Consider the following 18206-nt stretch of genomic DNA (forward strand, 5'->3'; position numbering starts at 1 on the left):
GTCCTCTTCTTTCTAATTTCTGTGATGAAGTCTGAAAGATACGAGAGGAACGAGTATCAGTGTCTTGATATCTATCAGGTTTTTCTAAAATTATCCCTATTCCTGAGGTTACACCTCCTTTCAGAGCGCTCCTTTTGAGGAGACCGAACTCTGGGATGAGAACACTTCTCTTTAGAAGTTTGTTTAGTGTGTTCCCACTTCTTTTTAGAAGATGTAGGAGGATTTTTAGTAAATACTTTTTCTGGACTTTCAGACAGTTGGGGTTTAACTGTATAATTCTACTAATCTTTGTATATTACTAGGTAATTCATCATCCAACATTGCTTCAATGTCCGGGTCAGGTATGTAGCCAGCTATGGCCGACCATGTTGCTCCTGGTTTACCTAGTGGACATAGCCTGGTAATGTGATTTAAATGTTTTAGCGCGCCTTTAAACCAGAGCTCATGCTCGTGGTATTTGAGTGGAATTTCAATATCCTTGAAAAGAATGTATTCCTCCGGTGGTTCATCTTCTTTGTAGAAGTGAAACACATGTGTTACTGGATTTGCTTCAAGGAAGACTATCCACGAATAGAATACCTCTGTCTGGTGATATTCATGTGCCTCTATCACAAAAACTATCCTTCCACCTCTCGATGTTAGGCCATTTTTATAAGTTTTATAGTGATGGCTTTCCTTAAATTCATAGGAATGCATAAAGCATCCTTGTCGGTTTTATTAAAACCTGTTTGATTAAAAGCTAGGACGGCGTTGTCGCCTGTAGCTCCGCTGGCCTCGGGATTATCTTCGTCTGCCATTTTGTTGACTGAAAGTTTGCAGAGCAAGTTTCAAGGAAACAAAGATAAGGTGCACAATATTTCGGAACACTGCATCCTTCAACGTTGAACAAAGCAAAAAGCTAATACATAGGATTTTTCGTCCTCCTCTGATATGGCGGATTTTATCCCTTTACCAACTCCAGACGTCTGTTGGAGAATTTACGGAAAAAGGGGGTCTCTGAGAAAAGCACGACTGAGTTAATTTAGTATCTAGCATTGAATTAGTGCCTTACCAAACATTGGGCACCATGTAGTGTAGTTCCTATATTCCCAATAGGCTCTGTGCATTGGAATAATATATCCTATAGATTTGACATAGGACTGAGGTCAGTATGTCTCTATCGAATATACTAAACTTAATTGTGAGTGCGAGCTAGCTCCGAGGTCACTTCAAACTTTCACGCATACACAAGAAGGGATTAGTTTCTGACAACCACATAAACATGACAACTTTGTTTCCCTAGGACTGGATCAAATATCTTCAGAGTCGTGGAAACAATAGATAACTATTTTACTCAGTCAATCGTGCATGCTTCGTTTTCAAAGGGGTGCAGAGAAAATAGAGAGACGGGCGTTTCAATGAAAGGGGTTTATTGAACAGTCTTCTTTCTCATGCAAGAGAGGTGAACTGCTACAATCGTTAGACAGAATGCAAAGTATAATGCGTACAGCGTAAACAGTAGTATAAAATAATACTGTAACAGCAGTGTGTAGTGTTATGACATAAAAATACATACATAAATAACACAGGCTAAAATACTCAAATGGTGCTTCTAAAATATACCTACCCCAATGTGCCTAAACTAGGTCTAGTACGAGGTAAGAGGTAAGTGTGGTCTTTAGCATAGGTTTAGTTTTTGCCAAGAGTTGCCAAAGGTTTCTCTAGGTTCTAATCAGTTCCATACCTTAGAATGAGAGAGGTTGGTATCTCTTTCACATACTCGATTTCCCAACACCCCGCAAGGGGAGTCAAAAACTCTGGAGCTGGATTCTCGGCAGGAGAGGACAGCTTCTGATCAGTGCATCAGCTGGAGAGTCGGCTTCCTTCGGCACTTGCTGTAGCGAGCTGCGTCGGGCAAGTAGGCAGTTGAACTGCACCGAACCACACCGTGTATAGTAAGTGAAGGTATATGTATACCTTGAAGGTGTTTAGGAATGCCAGCATTGATGTAAAGTCGGGCATATGAACGTCATGGATGAACCCCTAAGGAATAGTTGTTCATGCATAATAAATGAGTTTCTTGGAGATATCAATATCCAGGCTAGGGCATGTCCTTTCTGCTTAAGAGTCTGGTTTTCCAAGAAATCATTGTGACGTTTGATGAACGGAAATAATCATGCCTGTATTTGGGCCGGATGGACTATGCCTAAATAAGGACTGGAGTTCTATGCCTATATAAGGGCAATGTGAATTGTACCTATATAAGGGCATGAATCGGGAAAAGGCATACAGAATCTAAATCGCCACACAACAGAAGTGTCAAAGTTTGTGTTTACTCTGAATGCACATTTTTTTAATATAATCAGGCACACTGTCACAGTCTGCGCCAAGCACTCCTGCTTAAGAATATGTCACGCAGAAAACAGGTAAGTGCACTCGATGTGTAAGCTGGGTCACAGTGCTTTGTAAACGAGCAAAAATGCAATAAAGGAAGTGTCATCACCGTTAAACACGTGTTCTTAGGTGGATGAATTCTGCTTGGGATTTGCCAATTCCAAAGATAATTTCCAAAAATGACATGCTCTTATTCTTATTAAATCCTGCGGCATACATTTTCTTTTCTTTTTTATTGATTTCTTTTACATTTATCAAAACATTTTGAGTCTGTTATGGTGACAGTTGCAAAAATAGGGATTACTGTTACTAAGATGGCTTGTTAATTTTTAACTCCTATACAATTCTTTGGAAAAAGCATCACTCCGGAAATTATATTCATTGTTTTCTAATTCTAGATGGTTTACCTAGGACTTGTCCTAATTCACTGTTACTCTCAACTGACTACCATGACTCAGCGTGGTTTCCTGAACTACTGGCAAGAACCATGGAACTGGGTAGAGGTCAGTGACTATTTTTTTATACTTGTAGTGCTGTCGCAATATAGGATAATAAAGGCAAATAGTTCCTGGTTAAGAGCGATTCCGATTATATTAGAAGCTGAAAGATCAGAGTTAGCACGAAATAGAAGCTGGCACCTTAGAAATTGGTGTTTCTCACTGCTTTAACTGCACATGTTTATTTGATGTTAAATCCATAGAATGTAATTACCCAGAAGGAATGATAGGTTGTTAGCTGCAAAGGGACTTTTACCTTCAGTTAGCAGGAATAGAAATCTACCCCAAATGTTGACACTCCCTAAATGACCTTGGTATGTGTACAACTGTACAGACTTGGCACACCTGTACTAGCCCATTGGCTGAATCTCCCTTGAGAATGAAACATTACTGATGTTGTTTTAGCCAAAATGTTATTTAACAGGCAGATCACTTAAAACTTGGTGGTCAAGGGGACTGGGAAGACACTGTCCAAGAAAGGGAACATGGCCGTGGCTGGTGTTGAGAGCACTGGCTCAGGCCCAGGCCAGGCATTTGCGCAGGCTTCACCCATGCCTCACTAGGTCTTCTTTAAGCTGGCCGCCCAGAGCAGCACAACAATCCTCTTCAGTCTGATGATACTCTGCACTAGATAGGGAAGGTGGCTCTACATCAAGTGACCAGGACTAGGACCCTGGCATCCACACAGGCTTCAACAACCTCTCATCGGGCTTCTTGGGACTGGTCAGCTCGGACAGCAATGAGAATCTACCTTGGTCAGCAGCCACCCTGGTGGGATGGTAGAACCGGTCCCAGCCCCTTGCGTGGGCTTGATTGACCTCTCACTGAGGTTTCTGCAAGCTAGTCACACTACTCCCTGCCTGGGACTGCCAGCCTTGTCATTCAGCTGTGGTTTTCCACGAGTGCCATCTGCCTTTCTGGAACCCCGGTTTGTTTAGCCAGGGTGGTTTAAGCCCCCTACACCCTTTATGCCAATCCATGAAACCATTCCCCTCAACTATTAAGCCAGGAGGAATGGCAAGTTAGATACAGGTGGACCTGCCTGCCCTCCAGGCATCTTGTCTGCCATGCGCAGACCAGATGGCTGTAGTCAGCAGTCAACGAGATAACCAAGGCCCACTGGAGCTGCTAAGAAGGCACAACCAGCTTGCCTCCACTAATGTCCACTTGGGCCATCTGGTGATGTTGCTGATCAGTAGAAATGTGCCCAGAGAGTCAAATTCTTGGCTCACATGATGACTTTCAAAACATCTCATCAAAATAGTTGATTTGTAACTTCGGAAACCCTGAACCTGAAACAGGTAATCTATGAATGATTTAGCACTTTTTGCCCCAAGTCTATGCAGTGCACTATGGGCAATCAAGGTGGCCCTCTTTCAGTCACACTGCAGTCCCGGAGGTTGTAGTCAGGTGCTGAAGCCTAGAGAATGACCTCTTGAGCTCAGTGGCTCTCTAGTTTGGGGCCTCTGTCCCCCATGACGTTATGTGAGCATGCTATTTCACAGATCGGAGACCTACACCCGAAGAATAGGAGTCAGAACCCACACGTCACATCAGTGGCATGGCCTTCCAACATTAGTCATGGAAGGGGCACTGGCAGCAAACATCTGTGCCAGGACTGAGGATCCTGCAGTGGACGATCAGGGTCTGGACCGAGAAACAAAGAGACGAAAGCCCCTTGTGACAGCCCAAGCGACACAACCTGGGAGGGCCTCAAGAGATTGACATTCAAGTGACCCACAGACCGACATTCCTTGCAGTGTTCTTCCATCCGCAGGAGAGATAGGAGAAAGACACTGTTGCCCATCTGCCACCTGCACTGCAAGACAGACCAGCACCCCACCAGGTTCCTCTGTTCAAGTCAGGCTCAACAGTCCAAAAAAGGTTTCTGGTGCTTGAACTGGGAGTCACAACCCATATCACCAGACAGCCAATCAGGAGCAGAGGCAGGTAGCTTTGCCACTGGTCCATTCAACACCAGGGCAGGATCATACATTTCTGCAAACCGCTCCCAAGCCAAATGTTGCTGGGCTACTAGGTACCTGACAACAGGGGAGTGTCGCTCTTCCAGCGCATTGGCCATCTGCTACCCATCACGGCTTGTGGGACCCAGGCCTCAACCCTCCCTGCATGTCAAGAGTCAAGTGCATAGCTGGCTACCTACAGGATTAGGGTAGTCTCCCATCTCGGTTATGGAAGTAGTGTCCAAGGCAGTGCATGCGAGCAGCCATGGTACACCACAGACAGCCAAACATGGTTTCACCGCAGGAGACCGGCGCTATTAAAGAGAGGCCAGGTATAACCGGAATTTAATTCCCAGGAGTAGGTTAGCATTCCATCCCTGGTCAAGTAAGGGGTACCTAAGGCGTTCCACATGCGCTGCTGTGGAACACCAGTCACACATGGCACTCAGTCAAATGCCTCATAGTTTCACCCTGGCACAGGACTGGTGCCTGCCTTCCTCATAAGAGGGAGGCCAGGAATGATGGCAGTGTACCTCCAAGCCAGGATTTGGGTAATGTAATGGGTAGTGTGGGGTCTGACCTTGGAGGACAAAGGGAGCAAACCTCCCTTGAGCAACATCCACACCCTGGGAGGGCCTCCAAGTTGATTGATGTTCAAGCAAACTTCAGACAGGCAATGTTTTGCAATGTTGGTCCACCAGTGGGTGCCTGATAGGTAGGCCATGCCTCTCCTTCCCACACGTGTGACAAACAAGCACCCCTGAAAACTCACCCTCTTCGACTCAAACTCAACTTCCCACTTCAGTTCCCCGGGATTGTGTTGGGTAAGCCTGGGTTCCCAATCTGGAGAGCTATCTGTGTGTTGGCCCCTTCCCATACCTGGGGTGTGGTCCTCATCACTTGCTCTGCCAAGCTCATCCCTGCTCTGCCTTGAGGAGAGCCCTGGGCCCTTGGGTATCCGCCAGGGAAGGAGCTCATCCCACTCAGACCCCAAAAACCACATACCTCCATGCCAACCAGCACTTGAAGGTAGTGGTTGGTCCATTCCCAATGGCTGTGATCTGGCTGGGATGCAACAGTGTAAGGCTTGCATCATCTCTAGCTTGCATCTTCACCTAAGAAATCCTTGTTATGGCTTTTAATTCTACTAAATAGTCTGGTTTGATCATCTTCTTGGTGCACCTCCAGGGCTGTTGCTTATCTGAGTGGGGCCGATCTGAGAACCTCACTAAACTATCCAGTCAGTAGTAGCAATGGGTAGTGTGCACAAAAGACAGGGACTTTATCAATGTGAGTTTGATACACACTTACTGGGAATTCCTCATACCTGGCAAATGAATGTAATCATGGGAATAATTGTAATACTTGCACCTATCGGCGGGGGGTAGACGCACACTGCTGCATTCCGTGTAGTGTGCGTGCAGCTGCAGGCATCTAAGGGCATGACAGAATTATTCTTGCTTGATCTTGTGTGGCTGAATGCCACTTGTCCACATAAGTAGTTAAACACCGAACACGGCATGCCACTTAACTAGTTAGCATGGAGGATTTCTATAGGTTATCTGAATTAACCAGAGGAATCGCCCCACCAGCTATGAATAGCCAGGCACTGTCACCTCAGATTTGAGAAAGATCTATCAATCTGTCAATCCTTTCCATGTGCAGGCCAAATTGAGTCAAATTCAATTAGGTTTCAGGCTCAACTCCTAATATTGGTCCTTCGGTCATATCCTTTAAGTTTCAACATTGCAACCATACTCTTCCTAGAACTTAAAGGTTTTGATTTCTCTGAAGCTGCTGGACAGTTTATCGGAATTAATTTACTGGATTCCCAGTCAGCATCATTTAGGATCAGAATTCCAAAAGTGTCCCATTGTCTTCCAACCTCTGACTTTAGTTCTTCATTAATGAAAAGTTTCTTGGCAAATGCCTTCGCTTTTGGCCGCCATAAGTATGGCAGGGTATGCTCAGACGTGAGTCCCTTGCTCACTTTGCCACTGGATTTAAGCAAGCCGGGCTGAAGATGGCTGGAATGCCGGAAACCGGTCCTCGGAAGCTTGTTTCCAGTCCAGGGAAGACATGGCTTGGCAGTGAGGGCTGGACTGTTCCCATGAGGCACAGGGTCAGACTGATTTGCATATAGTCATGTCTGAACTGGGGTGGCAGAGTGGGCTAAAGAATGGTGATAGATTAAACCCAGATCTTTTGACTGGGTGGGAGTGTTTGATTGATTCAGATGCTCCGTCCATCACCACCCCCTTTTGTACCAGTTTGGTTCATCTGCATATTTCAAGAATTTCACCTCTTGCAGACCAATATGAATACCCCAGTTCCGAAAATCAGTAACAGTATTTAGGCCAGCGGCCTGCTTTGAAAATCAAATTTTTTCAAAGAAAAGTCTTCAGATCTACAGGACTCTCAGTTAAGCATCAAGGGGCTGCTGAGAGTTAGGGTCTGGGCCAGGCAGTAGCTAACCATGTGTTGGGCCTCCAGCTGTATCCCAACTATCCACTTTTCACCTGCTGTAAGTTTAATATACGCTATTGGAGGTGGGGTTAGCGCAGCTGCTGACACAAAACCTGCCCTCCAGTGGATCCTTGTTAATGGATTTGAGGTGTTATCATTAGAAATACAGGGCCCGCAAAGGCACCTATATTGTTATTTTTCATCACTGCCTCCCAAAAGTTAGGAACAACCATTCGCACACCTGCTGCTTATCTTGGTTGTGGTCACTGTTCCTCAGATTCCCTTTATGGAATTGAACCCTCCACTTTACCTGTGGTCCGTAGGCACAGAACATAACATTTTATGTAGACATCTGAATGTGCTGTCAGTCACAGGGATATGCAATCAGATGAGTTTATCTAGTCACCAAAGCAGCCAGGCAAGCCTGGATTGGTCTTGGTCTGGTAAATGTATGCATCCCAGGAAGCCAGCAGTCATCGGCATGTATTAGGTCTAGAATTACCACAACTTTCCAGTTATCAGAGCAATCAAAATTGCACAGTTTCATTGTACTGACCTTGTGTTCTCACAAATGTAAGGCGTACTTTTTGATACCAGCATATGCTAATGAAATTATCAGGATCCCGAAAGCGACAGTCTTCAATCGATAGTTCAACGTGGGGTGGAAGCTCTTTAAGTGAAACACCTGTTGTCGGCCAAGCAGTCCATCCCTAAAAAGACCAGGTATACCCTGTCAATCAGAGTAGTGTGCTGGTTAGTCCGTCCCAAACTAGGCTGCTCTGCCACAAGACATCTGATTCATACCCTCTGTTTGATCTCTTTGAAGGCATGCGCACCAAAGATCCCCCCAGGCCTTGTAGGCAGCTAAAAACCTGAATCAATGGAGCACTGTACAGGGCAACCAGGGATCCTCTGAGGACAATCAGATAAAAATTGGGTTGCAAGCAAACACCCTCTTCCGGCTAATCCAGCAGACCATGTTTTTGTAATCTCTGCACCTGGGGTGATGGAGGGGGACTTTTGAGTGAATGTATCTGACCTCCGGAAGCCCTGTATAGGCTATGAACTTCAAATGACCCCTTATCTGAACTTTCGAGGCAGCCCAGCCATCTGGGTGCCACATGTATTCCTATGGCATGTGTGAACAGATGATTGGTCTCAGAGAATAGCCAATATCTGGGGGTCTGAAAGACAAGTGAGTAGGTCAGACAGATCGGATCACTAAACCAAACTATGCAAAATAACACCGGTGAAAGAAAGTTGGTAACTACTGGTCTAGTCAAGGCCCAGGAGTATATGGAGAAAAATAGTTCCCATCAGAAGCCACACTGTACCGCCCTTGTCGTCATCATTTGGGTTCTCCTTACCCAGGAGACAAAACGGCCAGTAAGTTGTTACCGTGACCGAAATGTGGTATGCGGGGAGTACAAGAAAGGAAATGAGTGACTAATGAAAAAGCAGTGTATGGTAGTTAGAGTGAAAAAGTGAGGGGTAATAGTAAAATTAGGTGAACTGGGTAGAAAAAGAAATTTATTAATATCTCCCAATCCCTAAGATTAAAAGGCAGGTGTGGGTGCTGGTTTTAAATAATAACCGCACTTTATGGTGGTCGACATGTTTCTGCATTCAAAAGAAAAAAGTTTCTAATGCATTCCTCAGGACCTAAATAATAATACACTACTGCTTTGTGAATAATAAATAATGAAGAAATATCACCTGGGGGTCCCAGGCGTACTCAACCGTATACTGTTAATGCATATTGGCATCGGATCCAAAACGAATGACAAACAAACAGATAAACAGAGAAACAAATGAGCATGAATAATTACTCAAATAGTGCTTGTTTCTAGACATACTGAAATATGTTCACTCATACCAGGACACAATCTCTGGTAAACACTCACCCATGTATGTTGGTTGAGAGGCTTCACCCCACCTGGCTGCAGCGCAGGTAAAAGGAGCACCGCTCTAAAGATAATTATAAAACAATTATAGCGCGGTTTTTAGAGAGAAATAAAATAGAGTTTACTTGGAGACAGGAGGTAGTGTCAACCTCCAATGCATCATATTGATGGTTAACTTGTAGGCACCCCGCTGTAGTCTAGCCAAGTTAGAGAGGGCAGGTACTAGATGTAAGCAGGTACTAGATGTAAAAATATATCTGGGGGCTGCCAATTTTCATGAAGACCACATCTTAGGGTTAATAAGAAACTGCGTGGCTAAGCGATGTAGCTCTTAAACGAGTATTCACTGTTATGAAATGCCACAATTGAATGTTAAAAAGATGTGAAAAGTCTCTCAAATGATATGCAGCCGCTTTTAGCTCACAAAAGCGGATCGCTTCTCTGTATGAGTATAGGGCTTGTCAGTAGGTGCCTCGTTGGGCACTAAGTCTTATATTTCCAACCAGCGGAGAGCCCGTTGAAAACAATAGCTTCTCCGTGTGCGCGTTAGCAAGCCTGTCACTGTGCGCAGCGAGGAGCGCGATGACACGCTTACCTCTTCGTCGGTTGAAGACAATGGCTTCTTCGTGTGCGCGTTAGCAAGCCTGTCACTATGCGCAGCGAGGAGCGCAATGGCACGCTTACCTCTCCGTCGGTGTCTCCGGGCAGTCCTCAGTACTGCTCGGGGGGGCACCGGCGATGAGTCGTAAAGCTTCTTTGAAGACTCCTGTTTTGCTCCCGGGGCCTCACGTGACCAGATGCGGTCACGTGGTACAGAGTGTTCTGGGATATGTAGTTCAGTGCGCAATAGCGCCTGATAGCAAACTGTAACCCGAAAGCGAAAGTAGTTTTCTTTCATAGCAATCTCCGCCAGATGCATGATAAAATAAGTTCACGAACTGCAACAGCAGCAATCTTATCTACTTAATAACGTGCCCTTGTCCATTACGATACGTCGGCATGACGACCAGGAAAATACGAACACGCATCCAAGAACACAAAAGTACAGTGCGCTGTCGGAAACAAGCCACTCGCCTAACAGCACATTTCCTGGAGAAGGGTCACAGTCCTGAGGATTTTTGTTGGACTGTCCTAGAACAACCGCACATTCCTGACTCATGTGCATATGTCAGTCGTTTCCTGTTTAAAATTGAACAAAAATGGGTATACCGCCAGAATAGCGACAAGGAGGGCCTCAACGAGCCTATACCCTGGATGTCCCTCTGATTGATAGTGTCTTCTGCTGATACTCGAACATATCCATACGAGTTTAGTTTTGAGCCACACATTGAATTAATTATTTTTTCCGCCCTGTAATAAATCTCCCTAATGCTGATGAGTATTAGTAATAAATATAAGAGAGGGGCTTGCTCCTAATCACACAGACATAACGTTTATTAATTAGATAGTTTATTCCTTAGCACTAAACCGGGTTACAGTTTGCTATCAGGCGCTATTGCGCACTGAACTACATATCCCAGAACACTCTGTACCACGTGACCGCATCTGGTCACGTGAGGCCCCGGGAGCAAAACACGAGTCTTCAAAGAAGCTTTACGACTCATCGCCGGTGCCCCCCCGAGCAGTACTGAGGACTGCCCGGAGACACCGACGGAGAGGTAAGCGTGCCATTGCGCTCCTCGCTGCGCATAGTGACAGGCTTGCTAACGCGCACACGAAGAAGCCATTGTCTTCAACCGACGAAGAGGTAAGCGTGTCATCGCGCTCCTCGCTGCGCACAGTGACAGGCTTGCTAACGCGCACACGGAGAAGCTATTGTTTTCAACGGGCTCTCCGCTGGTTGGAAATATAAGACTCAGTGCCCAACGAGGCACCTACTGACAAGCCCTATACTCATACAGAGAAGCAATCCGCTTTTGTGAGCTAAAAGCGGCTGCATATCATTTGGCGGTAGCAGAGACTTTTCACATCTTTTTAACATTCAATTGTGGCATTTCATAACAGTGAATACTCGTTTAAGAGCTACATCGCTTAACCACGCAGTTTCTTATTAACCCTAAGATGTGGTCTTCATGAAAATTGGCAGCCCCCAGATATATTTTTACATCTAGTACCTGCTTACATCTAGTACCTGCCCTCTCTAACTTGGCTAGACTACAGCGGGGTGCCTACAAGTTAACCATCAATATGATGCATTGGAGGTTGACACTACCTCCTGTCTCCAAGTAAACTCTATTTTATTTCTCTCTAAAAACCGCGCTATAATTGTTTTATAATTATCTTTAGAGCGGTGCTCCTTTTACCTGCGCTGCAGCCAGGTGGGGTGAAGCCTCTCAACCAACATACATGTGTGAGTGTTTACCAGAGATTGTGTCCTGGTATGAGTGAACATATTTCAGTATGTCTAGAAACAAGCACTATTTGAGTAATTATTCATGCTCATTTGTTTCTCTGTTTATCTGTTTGTTTGTCATTCGTTTTGGATCCGATGCCAATATGCATTAACAGTATACGGTTGAGTACGCCTGGGACCCCCAGGTGATATTTCTTCATTATTTATTATTCACAAAGCAGTAGTGTATTATTATTTAGGTCCTGAGGAATGCATTAGAAACTTTTTTCTTTTGAATGCAGAAACATGTCGACCACCATAAAGTGCGGTTATTATTTAAAACCAGCACCCACACCTGCCTTTTAATCTTAGGGATTGGGAGATATTAATAAATTTCTTTTTCTACCCAGTTCACCTAATTTTACTATTACCCCTCACTTTTTCACTCTAACTACCATACACTGCTTTTTCATTAGTCACTCATTTCCTTTCTTGTACTCCCCGCATACCACATTTCGGTCACGGTAACAACTTACTGGCCGTTTTGTCTCCTGGGTAAGGAGAACCCAAATGATGACAACAAGGGCGGTACAGTGTGGCTTCTGATGGGAACAATTTTTCTCCATATACTCCTGGGCCTTGACTAGACCAGTAGTTACCAACTTTCTTTCACCGGTGTTATTTTGCATAGTTTGGTTTAGTGATCCGATCTGTCTGACCTACTCACTTGTCTTTCAGACCCCCAGATATTAGTTGTTGTTGTATATTGTGTTTGGGGCACATATCTGGTCGGTCGGTAAACTTGCCCTTGGACCCTTTTCAATTGTTTGTTGTATGTGTCTCAGAGAATAGCCTTCTGGTCTCACCCTGTTTTCAGAGGGAAATTTCTGTTTGCTCATGGTGTAGACCAACTGGGTAAAGTATGACACTGAAGGCCAGCAGCAAGGGTCCTGGCCTCAGTCTTGGCCAAACAAGGATGTCTCCTTCCCGGAACTCTGACTGGTACCTAGGTAGACATTTTCACCCCGCTCAAGCAGGGGATCCCTCCATGAGCCTGCAGAACCTCGTCCTGGGCACCTTTTGAAACCATGGGCTAGTAAATGGAACCCAGTCCCAAAGGCTCACCCTCCCTTCTCAGCCAGTTGGTGCTCTGACCATTGCCTGTCAGAGCTCGTCACCCTGACAAAGTAGATAATACTACCCCTGGCCTGTAGTACCTGCTATACTGTTTGGTTTGTGACACCATTAGCCAGCTAATGCAGCCTAGGGCATGTGACCTGGGTCTTGCACAGCTCTGACTCGGACCTGTCAGCTTTGAACTCTGCAGAAACAGGGGAAACCTTCACAGGCCTGCGGTTCCCAGGCCAAGGCATAGAACGATGGCTCTGGTCAGTTAATGAGCCTTGAAATCCCACCGGTGGATAGCCTAAAGGAGCATTTAGTTGGTGTGGGAGTCGCTCTCACCCCCAACAGTACCTATCTGGGAGAAGATGACCAGGCGTTCTTTCATTCTAGGTATGAAGAGTGACATAAATGGGCTGTAAAATCCCTTACTAAATTATCTCTCCAAATGTGGAGGAAATGTAAACAAAGCTTTATTCTACTTAAAGACACCATCCATTTGCACATCCCTGTAGTCTTCTCAACTGCTCTTTATAGAATTTTGAACAGCAAATTTTCTAATGAAATGAGAAAATCTCAGTCTTGTTGCAGCTGGAGGTAGACCTAGGATTCCCCATGTGCTTCTAAGCAGATACGTCTCACCTCACGGTGCCTTGACAGTGAGAAACTTCAAACAAGTCGTCCTCAAGGCTTTCTGTTCAGAATTCTGAAAACTGAGTCCTGCCTGCGAATCACATGTTCTTTTAGAATACAAAATGTCACTCGTGACTTTGGCATGAACAATTTCACCCACCTCTGGGCATGATAAATGTTGCACAAGCATAATTTCACACACCAATAGTGCATATAGTGTTAATGGGCTCAGATTTAGAATGGTCTGGCAGAAGCACTCTGTAAGAGGGAAAAATACTAATACTAGAACATTCATACAAACCCATGAGGAAACAGGCCTTACTTGCACAAATACTATGATCTGAAAGAAACAGTTAGTTATTGATTCCTTACCTTAAAATATTACCTAGGCGTCAGACAGGATCCGGAAAGATTTTGTCAGCAGTACCACTGAGCGTCAGTAGGTGACGTCGGTCGACTCCTCGTCCATCGTCAGCGTCGCGGTTGCCTGGATGACATCGCAGAGGTTACTTAGGTGCCACCCTCGCACGCTAATGTCAGTTCTTTCTTTTTTCCCGCCAGCCAGTGCAGATCCAGAGAGAGTATACCCCCAGTCAATTTCTGACTGACTTTTTGCGACTTTTTGTTGACTTCTTTCGAGTCCTACAGCGACTCCTGGCGCATGAGGGTTGCCTGGCTTCAAGGCTTGCGGGTCCTCTAACGACTGATGTCAGTGACTGATCCGCTTCTACTGCCTGGAGCGTGACCATGACCTCAAGTTGTGCTCAGACTGCCAGAACATGGCCCGAAGTGTTTGCGGGAGCGATCCCGAAAGCTCCTCGAGGTCCGGCAGTCGGCTCCGCGTCGCTCATGGTCCCGGTCGCAAGGGAGGTCACGGGACCGATCGCGGAACCATCACCACTCATCTTCGAAGTCTTCGCTCTCAGGGTTGGGTAAGTCGAAGCACAGTAAGAAGTTCTTGAAGAAGCATAAACGCTCTTCGACTTCCCCTCGTCCGTTGGCCGATGCGACGAAGGGTGCGGGTGATGCCACTCCTGCGGCTTCGCTTGTGGAGCCTTCAAGGTCCACTCAGGCCTTCCCTCCCATCTCAGGACCGAGAGCGACCCCTGCCCAGCTGCGTCAATTTTACAAAGCGATGCACGCCATATTTGGGAAGCCCGACTCCACCGGTGCGCCTTCGGGCACCGCGGACTCGGTTGGGGGGCACTAGGCCTTCCACGCTGGCGGCTCCCGCCTCGGCTCCACAGGGCCCCTAGGATCCAGGCATGGATCCCCATCGGACCTCATGACACCTCCACCTGTGCCGCTTCCACTGGCACCACGTCTGCAGCCCGAGTGGATACGGCGATGGATCGGTGTCGGCCGATGCCAGATCCGGCACCGGTGGCTAATTTTGTGCTCACATTCCACCCTGCACTTTTTCAGCCAATTTGGCAGCTAGAGGAGGGTGAGGAAGACTGGGAGGGGTCTGAGGATCCTTTATCTGCGCAGATTGATAATGAGCAGGACTGGAGAGAGGAACTGGGGGATGCCAGTGGTCTGGACACCTTCCTAGACCTAAGCATGTTGTCTCCTCCTGCCGTGGCTACGGAGGAGGGAGCGTCATATGCAGTGGTGTTGCACATGGTGGCAGAGGCTCCCCACCTCGAGCTTCCTACGGTGGCAGTCAGGACTAACCACCTGACAGAGGTGCTTCAGCCGGCAGTGAGCTCTTCGGAGCACCTTCTGCTGTTCAATGAGGCCATTACTGACATCCTTTTGGGCACTTGGTCCAGGCCCAACACAGGGGCTCCTGTGGACAGGATAGTTGCCCGATGCCACCGCCCGGCCCCGGGTGACCACTCTATCCTCTCCCAACACCCTACCCTCTGGAGCTTGGTGGGCCAAGCCTCTACGTCCAAGGGCGCCTTCCCTACAGCTCCCCTGATAGGGAAACCAAGAAGTTGGATCAACTTGGGAAGATATTTTCTTGCTCCAGCTTAGGGCTGCGGTCGTGAACGCTGCATGTCTGTTGAGCCGTTATTCCCTCTCTTTGTAGGATATGGTGGCACAGGTGCTGCCAGGCTCTCCCATGCTGTCGCCGAGGGGAGAGATGCAGCTAAGTTTATGATCCTCTATGGGCTGTATACCGCCGATGCACTGGGCAGATCGATTGCCATGACAGTAGCTCTTCCCCTGCTTTTACCGGGATGTCCAATCCACGTGTATGGACATGCTCTTTGATGGCCTCGCTTTTTCGGTGACAAGGCAGACATGTAGGTTGTGGTTGCTATTTCCACTACTTTCTGGTGCCCAAGAAGGACAAAGGCCTGCATCTCATCTTGGATCTCAGGAACGTCAACCGCTTCCTTCGGAAGCAGAAGTTCAAATGTTGGTGCTTGCTCAGGTCTTATCTGCCCTCGAGACTGGTTGGTAGAGTTGGACTTGGAGGATGCTTATTTTCACATCCACGCTTGTGGCCTACCGGTCCACCGGTCCACCGGTAGGCCACAAGCACTTTCAGTTTACTGTGCTCCCCTTTGGCATTACCAGCGCCCCTTAGGTGCTCACGAAAGTGATGGTGGTTGTCACAGCTCATCTGCGCAGATCAGGGGTTCAAGTCTTCCCCTATGACTGGTTGCTGAAGGCGGGCTCATCCCAGGCGTCATCTCCCACCTCCAGACTACGGCCGACCTCCTGCATTTGCTGGGGGGTCTCCATCAACGTGCTGAAGTCGCTCCTGATTCCCTCTCAGACGCTCCTCTTCATCGGAGCAGGTCTGGACACAACGCAGTTTCGGGTTTATCATCCTGAACAGCGAGTCCGGGCTATTCAGGCTATGATTCCGATCTTTCAACCTCTGCTGAAGAAACCGAAGGCAGATCTGAGCGAGCTAAAGAACTTCCGGCCCATCTCCCTGCCTCCGTTTCCAGCAAAGGTCATCGAGAAGATAGTTAACATCCAACTCTCCCGTCACCTCGAAGACAACAGCATCCTGGACCCCTCCCAATCAGGATTCCGCAGCAACCACGGCACTGAGAACGCCCTCATCGCCGCCACAGACGACATCAGGATCCTACTAGACAACGGCGAGACGGCTGCCCTCATCCTCCTGGATCTCTCCACCGCCTTCGACACCGTCTGCCACCGCACACTACTCACGCGCCTCCACGACGCAGGGATCCGTGACAAGGCCCTGGACTGGACCTCCTCTTTCCTCACCAGCAGAACTCAGAAAGTCCGCCTCCCCCCGTTCCGATCCGAAGCCTCCGAGATCATCTGCGGCGTCCCACAGGAATCCTCCCTCAGCCCGACCCTGTTCAACGTCTACATGGCACCACTAGCACGCATCGTCCGACAGCACGACCTCAACATAATCTCCTATGCCGACGACATGCAGCTGATCCTCTCTCTCACCAAGGACCCTCTCACCGCCAAATCCAACCTCCACCAGGGAATGAATGCCGTCGCCGACTGGATGAAAGAAAGCCTTCTTAAGCTGAACTCCGACAAGATGGAGATCCTCAACCTCGGGCCCACCCCTCAGCATGGGACGACTCCTGGTGGCCCGCATCACTGGGGATACCCCCGGCCCCTACCAACCACGCACACAACCTGGGAGTCATCCTCAACTCAAAACTCACCATGACCAAACAAGTCAATGTAGTCTCCTCCACCTGCTTCAACACCCTCCACATGCTCCGCAAGATCTACAGATGGATCCCGACAAACAAGAGGAGAACAGTCACGCTGCCCTAGTCAGCAGCAGACTCGACTACGGAAATGCCCTCTATGCCGGAGCCTTGTCCAAGCTCATCAACAGACTGCAAAGAATCCAGAACACATCTGCATGCCTTATCCTCGACAACCCGCGCCGCGACCACATCATCCCCCACCTGAGGAACCTGCACTGGCTCCCGGTCGACAAAAGAATCTCCTTCAAACTCCTGGTCCACGCACACAAAGCACTCCACAACACCGGCCCAGCCTATCTCAACAGCTGACTCTCCTTATACGTACCCAACAGGAAACTCTGCTCTGCTGACCATGCCGTGGCAACGGTCCCGTGCATCCGCAGAACCACATCCGGAGGCAGGTCCTTCTCCCACTGCTCCGCCAAGACCTGGAACATCCTCCCACTCAACCTACGACAAACCGAAGACCTGCTGACCTTCAGAAGATGACTCAAGACCTGGCTCTTTGACCAGTAGCAGCAGCATCCCCCCCCCCTGCCTCTCAGCACCTTGAAACCCTCATGGGTAAGTAGTGCGCTTTACAAATGATTTGATTGATTGATTGATTTATTCCACTAAGGCGACGGCAGCCACTACTGCGTTGGGACGAGGTGTCCCTCTGAAGGACGTCTGTCAGGCATCCACGGGGGCATCACTGGACACGTTTATGAAACACTAGTGTCTGGACAGCCAAGTCCGGAGAGACAGCTTCTTTGTTCGTTCTGTTCTCCAGGACTTTCTGGTGTGATCTTGGTTCGCAGACCCACCTCTGGGGTTGTTGTCGCTGGGGTATCTATTGTAAGATAAGGAATCTATAACTGTTTCTTTCAGATGAACAAGTTACGTACCTTTGGTAACTATATATCTGTAAGAAACATAGGTTAGTTATAGATTCCTTACCGCCCCACCCATCCTCTCCGTTCTGCGAACTGATTTCTAGGGTTAAGGACATCCTTTCATGGCCCTAGTTTTGTGCACCAGTGGTCAGTGTCTTGTATGGCTCTGCTTTTCTGGTGTGGAAAGTCGTGTACAGAACTGACGTCAGCGCGTAAGGGCGGCATCAAAGTAACCTCCGCTACATCATCCCGGCGACCACGACGCTGACGACAGACGCGGAGTTGACCGACACCACCTACCGATGCGTACACAAACATCTAATACTAATTACTGTTTCTTACAGATATATCGTTACCGAAGGTAAG

General features: G+C 47.6%; 1 protein-coding gene and 1 pseudogene across 1 annotated transcript in view; one reads left to right on the forward strand and one right to left on the reverse strand.

The window, feature by feature from the left end:
• The window catches only part of PKD1L1 (polycystin 1 like 1, transient receptor potential channel interacting), a 1739639-nt gene that overhangs the window by 1589139 nt on the left and 132294 nt on the right, over positions 1-18206 (forward strand). Inside the window, exon 59 of the mRNA XM_086964902.1 lies at positions 2772-2876. Within this exon, the coding sequence (XP_086821028.1) occupies positions 2772-2876 (105 nt within the window). The remainder of the gene's footprint in view (positions 1-2771; positions 2877-18206) is intronic.
• Positions 5936-7922, reverse strand: LOC147722364 (18S ribosomal RNA; annotated as a pseudogene).

This window comes from Lissotriton vulgaris, chromosome 4_1, assembly GCF_964263255.1.
Source record: "Lissotriton vulgaris chromosome 4_1, aLisVul1.2, whole genome shotgun sequence".
Taxonomy (NCBI): domain Eukaryota; kingdom Metazoa; phylum Chordata; class Amphibia; order Caudata; family Salamandridae; genus Lissotriton; species Lissotriton vulgaris.